This window comes from Hemibagrus wyckioides, linkage group LG14, assembly GCF_019097595.1.
Source record: "Hemibagrus wyckioides isolate EC202008001 linkage group LG14, SWU_Hwy_1.0, whole genome shotgun sequence".
Lineage (NCBI taxonomy): Eukaryota > Metazoa > Chordata > Actinopteri > Siluriformes > Bagridae > Hemibagrus > Hemibagrus wyckioides.
Genome location: NC_080723.1, coordinates 13337511 through 13345219, shown reverse-complemented (window position 1 = coordinate 13345219; position 7709 = coordinate 13337511). Strand labels below are relative to the sequence as shown.

Genomic DNA, 7709 nt, shown 5'->3' with positions numbered 1-7709 from the left:
CACGTGGGTTGTGTTCAGGACACTTTACCTATGTATAATAATAATAATAATAATAATAATAATAATAATAATAATAATAATAATAATGGCACCCCAGTAGTAAGAGGAATTACCTATCAAGAAATCAGTGAAAATGTCAGCGTTTGCAATTTCTAGCACGAGTATGTCGAAACCTGTTTGTTTATTTTATGTGAAAACACAAATTAAACGAGGCACTATTTCCCCCCTTCTATCTGCTGTTAGTGTTTCATTCGCCTGCGTGTTTCAGCTGAACTTCTGCATGACGTGGAAACGACTTCCCCTAGTCGAGTGTGGTGAAGACAGCGCGGACATTTTATACTTTATTTCTGCACAATAATCCGCTTTATTAGATCAAAACTAGGCGTTTTGTGGGCACATGAGTGAGGAAGAGCGCCTAGCTGTACAGAAACAAAGCGGCAGCGTCGGAAGAGTAACCGTTTCCTCGCTGTAACTTCTCAGCTCCAAGATGTCGGAACCAGTCGGGAAGAAGCTGAAAACTAATGTACCCTTGTGTAAAGCACACTGCGTTTTGGTGGGCAGTAAAGCGAAGCAGAATTTCCCTACAGCCGTTGAAGAAGGTTTATGTGGAGTTTCAACTTCAGTGATGGAGTTTGCCTACCGACTTGAAGCGTTGGTAAGACTTTATCCAGTAGCTACAAAGTAAACAAACCCCAAATATTGCGCAATAGAAAGCTACAACATGCCTCATGCTTTACAGGGACATGGTTCGATTTGTGTAAGTGTGTTTATTTTCATGCAAGTATGCCTGTGCATGTGAGTTGTGGAGATTATAACCTATAATAAGACCTTTTAACAGATAAGGTTACATAAAGCAGACCACGTGGGTACAGAGCCATATGTAGCAGTAAACCATATTCGTGCTTTATTGCAATAGGTTTTTGCTGTGGTGTTGGGTTTTTAGTGTAAATAAAGAAAATCCTGTGTCTCTCTAAAGCATGGGTTCTCAAACCATAATATAACCGTAATATAAATTGTGAAATATTGTTACAGTGCTTCACGGACCCCATTTTATGAAACACTGGTCTAAGGCAGGAATGTGTTGTGTACCCAAACAGAAGAGTCACAGAAAACCATGTACACTGAACTGACAGATCTGAGAAAGAAGCTCTCTCTCTCGCTCTCTCTCTCTCATATATATATATATATATCACACAGAGTATATGTAAACAAACGTAAAGAGTTATCACACAAAAACATGGCGCATAATCATTCACAATTAGTTTTACAAATGGGCTCAAGCACAACCTGAAGTCTTATCTACAAACAGACATGAGGGCAGACGTTTTCATATGAATTCATTCATTTCCGTTTCCCTACTTTTGGACAACAAATCCTTCAGCCAGCATCTCTTATCTGTATTACTTAGTAGTCCATTTTTATATGCATTGTTATTCATTATTGTTGTATACTGCACTGTACATAGACTCTATATTATTTCATCAGTCTGCTTGAACCTTAGCATATTAGTTTACTATTAAATTTTAGCTCAAAGAAAAACCTTAGTGTAAGCAATATAATAAATCTGTTCATTTGAATTGAGGTTTACCACAAAGGTTTGTATAAGATTAGGTTTTAGAAATGTTTTGCTTTTCAGAATAAGTGAAGAAAGACCAACAATGCACTTCCTGAGATTAGGTATGTGATGTTCTGTATAATTAGCAGTAAAGTACAGAAAATAATCAATTGTTATGATATAATGCATATCAGAAAGAATATCTGAGTGGTGTTAGGACCTAAAGTTTTGGCAGTTTGGAGGCTTTTGAATCTAGTTGCTATTTAATCACTAGAACGTTTTAGACGTTACTCACTTTTAATATGTACAACCTTTTCTGGTGTTTTGAAGTGATGATTTGTGCCTGTGTTTTGTAGGCCAAGATCTTTGAGCAGGATGATCTGCCCTTGTCCCGTGTAGCTGCGTTTTTCCATCAGGAGTCTTCAAGGGAGCAGGCGCAGGCCGAGGCCATGCTACAGTACATGTCTGATCGTGGAGGACAGTACTGCAACAAAGTTATTCAGGTAACATTGCCATATCTCCATCAGTTGACTTAAGACCTGTTCTGCATTGCATTATAGTGTTGCCCACTTGTGTTACTAAACTAATAGAGGTACAGTTTGATATGCCTCTGGCTCAAATTGTAGGGAAGAGAATTTTTCATAGATATTTTGTGCTATTTTAGTGCCTGCAGTTATTGCCAAAACGATATCCTCATCGTATTACCCGAGGCATCCATGTCTCCCTATATACCTTTAAAATCTCATTTTTTTTTAGAGGGGCTCTTGGCAGGCAAGGGCAGTGGTTTAGGGGGGAAGGGGTCAGAGAGAGAGAGAGCTAAAACCCCTATGGGCTTTGCGGGGATCTCTTCTCTAATGCCTGTCAGGGTATACGTTTCCCCTGAGTTCCGGAAAATTGGGGAGATTAATGTGAAAGCGGAAGGACAGTGCATTAATTGTAGTTCCAGATGTACGCTGTGGCACTGGTTCTGCTGCCACTTTAGCCTGGGACTTCTTTTTTTTTTTGCCCTTTTTTGTTCAACCTCCTCCTCTTCCCTAGTTTTATGACTCATGTAAAATTGATCCAGAGTGAGGCTGGTGAGGGTCCATCAGCAGCGATTTGGAACACCTTGTTATCCGCTGATGCATGGAGACTAAGGCATGTGCATGTTTAAATGCGGCCAAGTCAGTCCTTTAATTGTAAATTAATAATCTTATCATGGTCTTGCTGAAACCTAGTTATAGCTATAGAAATATTTACAACTGTTTTTTTCTCTGTTTATTTTTTAAATAGTTACATTAAATGTCACAAGTTCGGTTTCAACTTTGGGACTTTTCATTTAAAATGACGTAAATTTATTCCAAACAGATTGTAGCATGAACATTATATATGCACACATTATTTTACTGTAGATTCAGATCGGAGAAACCCATTGGTGGGAATCAATTTCCAAGTAATTTAACTGTCAAAACACCAAAAGTGGGGTAACAAACTTCATATCTATTCTATATTTTCTTTCTTTTCTTAGGTATATTTTGGATGTTTACAGTTGTTACTACAGTTTGATCTGTTGTCCTGTGTGTGTGTGTGTGTGTGTGTGTGTACGTACATATGAATGCTTGCAGAAACCAGGTACTGAGCAGGTGTGTGCACTGCTCCCTTCTCTGGAGCTCATGTTGGGCCAGTGGAAGGAGGAGATGGCCATCATGGTGGGACTGTGTCAGCTAGCACATGAGCATGAGGACCCTCACACCATCAGTGTGGTCAAACGCCACTTCCTCAATCCAGTTGTCTCAAAGATCAAGCTTTTGGGTGACTTATTGACAAATGCTCGTAGAGTGGGATGCACCAATGACAGTACCGGAGGTTTTGGAGAATATCTCATCGACCAGCTTTACAAGGAACTGAGCTGAATTTTCTGCTAATAATAAAGCCCCCTTGGGATGCAATTAAAACCTGACCAGCATTATAGAATAGAAATGGCTTCTATTCTAGCTTTTGAACTTGGTAATGTGACTTCATTAAACAAAGCCATTCTATTTTGTATACAAATAAATAATAAGTTATTGATGATGTAAACACATGTGAGTTATGTGAATTGAACGTTCTTGCTCTTTGTTACTAATGCGCTTTTTTTTGCCATGTACCCTATCATGTATATTACCATGAAATTCTCTTCTATTAAATGTGTGCTCTGTTTATTTTGTGTCAAAGTGTTTTCCTTATTGCACTATTTAGCAGTCTTGATCATTGTACACACCTGCTAATTTATACAGTCATCAGCCATAGCTCAATGCAAAAAAAACCTTGCAGGTACAGGTCACAATCTTTGGGTAAGTGTGATCTTTGTGAGTGTAGCTGTGGCATAGTTCTTGGTGATGAGTATTGAGTGTTTGGTTGGTTGGTTTGAGTATTTTAGATTCTGCTGATAACCTGGGATTTTCACAAACAACAATATCTAGAGTTTACACAAAAATACTTTGTTAGAGGACAATGACCAGACAGGTCTGAGCTGACAGGAAGGATATAGTATCTCAAATAAGCATTCTTGGTGAGAAGAATATCATCTCACCACATACAACACACATCAGGTTCCACTCCTGACAGCCCAGAGAACAAGAATCTGAAGCCCTGGAAACAGTGAGGTTTCCTCCCTAATCTTCAGTTTCTGAGTCGTTGCTCATAATAGCAGAGTCTATTCATGGCTAAAAGGAGTTGAACCTGAAGTGGTCTTCTGCTGTTGTAGCCCATATACTTGAATGTTTGGTGAATTGTGAGATGATTTCCTGGTTGCCCCTTTTTTAAAGAGCAGCTCGAATCACTCTTGCGATTTTCCACTGACCTGTATTATCAACGAGGCTCTAGACCTGTATCTGCATGATTTTTTGCAGTGCACTCCTGACACATGATTGGCTGATTTAATAATTGCATGAATGTTCAGGTGTATATGTGGTCCTAATAAAGTGGACAATGAGTATACATATGCGCGTGCGCTCACAATCTCACACACACAGCCCAGTTAGGCAAAGTGAGTCTCGTAGCTCTTTGGCACTTTTCTGCCCTCTGTTGGTGTAGGTTCAATTCCAGCGGTGGCTATTTTTGTGTGAAACTAAATAAAGTACATGGTGGAAATAGATTGTATGAACCAAACGAACTCATGTCCCGCGAATGAATATGAATTTATTGGGTTTGACTCATGGAGTGTATTTGCTTATCCAAAGCGCTGAAGTGGTCCATTTGATATCATGCTGGGTTTGTTACCGACATGCCCAAAACAACAACAACAACAAAAACAAAAATATCAACAACAAAAACAAAGCAACATTATGAAATAGTCTCAACAGCATTTATTTACCTCAGATAATAGATAATACTTATTAAAATCGAAATTCATTTTATAGAAATTTGAAGTTAAAATTAATGAATCCAAAAATGAAACTTTTTCCTACTTGTAATCTAATGTGAATTGATGCTTCAGGATTTTCTTTAAAAAACAAACACACAAAAAAAAAACACCTTTTTTACGTGGTAAGGATTATTATGATGATAGGATATTTTTGATGATCACTACAATGTATAGTAACTGTCGCATAATAAAATGTGAGTTTATTTAATTTATTTAATTTAAAACACCTAATGTATCACACACACACACACACATACATACATATATATATATATATATATATATATATATATATATATACAGATGCATAATAACAGAATGATTTTTACGCTTCTGTTTTGAAGAAAATAGCAAAGAAAGAAAAAGAAAAGAAAGAAGAAAGAAAATAGCAAAATAAATCACAAGTATTTAAAGTATTAAAATAAATATGTAGATGTAGCTTTACTAATGACAGCAAACAACAAAGTTTCTTTTATTGCTTCCACATTTGGTTCAGTCATTTTTTTAGTAATTCATCTGTAAACCATTGGAAGTAGGCTAGGTCTGATAAATTATCTGTTAAACATTTAAAGGCTCTATATCGTGTTATTCACATTAACTTTCTTTTTTTATAATGACGCATTTGTGATTTTTGACTTAGAAATGAATTTATGACTGTAACCTTCATTGTTATTACAGTCAATAGGTCTCGTGCAGCTAGAACGAAGCTCCGCCCACTCTGCCCCTGCCTACATTTCTATTGGTCATTCGGAAAGTGACAGGACACGTCCCCATTTGGCTGGACTAGAATATAAGGTGTCAGAAAACCTCCTCAGCAACAAGTGCCTGGAAGGGTCCGCACAGAACAGTGCGTTCAAGCCAACCTGGCCTTACTGTCTTGTCATTTCAAGAATCTTACGAAACATTACCTTCAACTTTGACGGACGCTCTAGAGGCACGCTAAACTCTGATCTGCATCTTTTTTTACTCATAAAGTTGAATCAGTTTTTTAAAGAAAAGATGGAGCTGTCGGATATTCCCTTCCCCATCCCCTCGGCCGATGATTTCTATGATGACCCCTGCTTCAACACCAGCGACATGCACTTCTTCGAAGACCTGGACCCTAGGCTGGTGCACGTAAGCTTGCTCAAGTCGGACGAACACAACCACATGGAGGACGAACACATCCGGGCGCCGAGCGGGCACCACCAAGCGGGCAGGTGTCTCCTGTGGGCGTGTAAAGCATGCAAGAGGAAAACCACCAACGCGGACAGGCGCAAAGCCGCAACCATGAGAGAGAGGAGACGCCTGAGCAAGGTCAACGATGCTTTCGAAACCCTGAAGAGGTGCACGTCTACTAACCCTAATCAGAGGCTGCCCAAGGTGGAGATCCTGAGAAACGCTATCAGTTACATCGAGTCTCTCCAGGCCTTACTCAGAAGTCAAGAGGAGAACTACTACCCGGTTCTGGAACAATACAGCGGTGATTCAGACGCCTCCAGTCCCAGGTCCAACTGCTCAGATGGCATGGTAAGAACTTTCTACAACTTTGACATTCCTTCAGTAGAATATTTACAGATGTTTATTCGGCTTCTCTCATTAATATATTCAGGTTATTTAGCTCGTTGTGAGATTATTGTAAAATTATGAATTAAAATGATTTATGTTGTCTTCTAGATGGATTTTAATGGCCCTGCTCGCCCGTCCGGAAGACGAAACAGCTATGACAATTCGTACTTCAACGAAACTCCAAATGGTAGGTCAATGCGTAAACATGCGCAAACACGAATGCCCTTCAGTGTAATACTGACAAATAAACTGTTTGTATAAGCTGTAATGAAATATTAACCCTTTTCTCAATTGTGGATTTTCTAGGAGATGTAAGGAGTAATAAGAACCCGGTGGTGTCGAGTTTGGACTGTCTGTCCAGTATCGTGGAGAGGATCTCCACCGAGTCTCCCGCCGCCTCCTCGCTCCCTGCGCCGGAGCTGTGTGAAGGAGTCGCCGGCTCTTCTCCCGACACAAGCGTACCATCCCCAAATGACACCTGCAGCCCGTCTGGTCCGACCCACGACCCCATCTATCAAGTGCTCTGAACAGGAAGGAGGAAACGCGTTCATACACACATCCACAACATTTCAGAGAACATGAGGGACGATGTAAACCAGCCACCATTTATGAGGACTACTACTCCTGTCATGAACTGAGAAAAAACAAAACAAACTACCACAAAACTGTTCAGAAGTTGGAGAACAGAAGAAAAAATGCTTTAGATTTTCTTTCTTTCTTTCTTTCTTTCTTTCTTTCTTTCTTTCTTTCTTTCTTTCTTTCTAGAAAATGTCCAATTCCATTATGATCGTGGCTCTACAGAAGTCAGTTTCTTAACTCAGCTTATTTATATAATAATGTCAGTATTGCCATATGTGACCATATTTTTCCCTTTCTTTTTGAGACTACTTTCTGTCACTTTCATCTTTTATTATTTCCTAATTATTTACAGAGAATAACCACTGCAGATATGAAAATTAGAGGACCATTTTTGTACATGTGTATATAAGAGCGGTTTTTGTTAAAAAAAAAAAACACGGAGAAACGAACAAACATAATTGTGTATTTAATATTGCCTGTTTGAGACGTTTGTTGTGTCCAGCGTTAAACTTTATATTTATACATCTTCAACGAGTGAATGTCGAATAAATAAAGATATGAATTATTTATACACAGACATTTGCTTGTGTCTCTTCCTCTACTTATTTTCGGATTCTGTAAATAATGATGTAAAATTTATTT

General features: G+C 38.7%; 2 protein-coding genes across 2 annotated transcripts; both read left to right on the top strand.

Annotated features, from left to right (window-relative positions):
• Positions 1 to 252: 252 nt before the first annotated feature.
• zgc:172145 (Ferritin light chain, oocyte isoform-like) lies at positions 253 to 3727 on the top strand. Its single transcript, XM_058407500.1, has 3 exons — positions 253 to 655; positions 1912 to 2058; positions 3160 to 3727. The coding sequence occupies exons 1-3, from the start codon at positions 488 to 490 to the stop codon at positions 3445 to 3447; spliced, it is 603 nt and encodes a 200-aa protein (XP_058263483.1). The 5' UTR covers positions 253 to 487; the 3' UTR covers positions 3448 to 3727.
• A 2042-nt stretch (positions 3728 to 5769) lies between these two features.
• Positions 5770 to 7635, top strand: myod1 (myogenic differentiation 1). The gene is made up of 3 exons (XM_058407634.1): positions 5770 to 6449; positions 6597 to 6675; positions 6795 to 7635. Exons 1-3 carry the CDS (start codon positions 5940 to 5942, stop codon positions 7013 to 7015), a joined length of 810 nt encoding a protein of 269 aa, XP_058263617.1. The 5' UTR covers positions 5770 to 5939; the 3' UTR covers positions 7016 to 7635.
• The last annotated feature ends 74 nt before the right edge of the window (positions 7636 to 7709 follow it).

Excerpts from the sequence above, each read along its gene's own strand:
- zgc:172145 (XM_058407500.1), top strand. The coding sequence starts at position 488 with ATGTCGGAACCAGTCGGGAAGAAGCTGAAAACTAATGTACCCTTGTGT. Across the intron at positions 656-1,911 it reads CCTACCGACTTGAAGCGTTG|GCCAAGATCTTTGAGCAGGA; the intron begins GTAAGACTTTAT and ends TGTGTTTTGTAG. Across the intron at positions 2,059-3,159 it reads ACTGCAACAAAGTTATTCAG|AAACCAGGTACTGAGCAGGT; the intron begins GTAACATTGCCA and ends GAATGCTTGCAG.
- myod1 (XM_058407634.1), top strand. The coding sequence starts at position 5,940 with ATGGAGCTGTCGGATATTCCCTTCCCCATCCCCTCGGCCGATGATTTC. Across the intron at positions 6,450-6,596 it reads CCAACTGCTCAGATGGCATG|ATGGATTTTAATGGCCCTGC; the intron begins GTAAGAACTTTC and ends GTTGTCTTCTAG. Across the intron at positions 6,676-6,794 it reads CTTCAACGAAACTCCAAATG|GAGATGTAAGGAGTAATAAG; the intron begins GTAGGTCAATGC and ends TGGATTTTCTAG.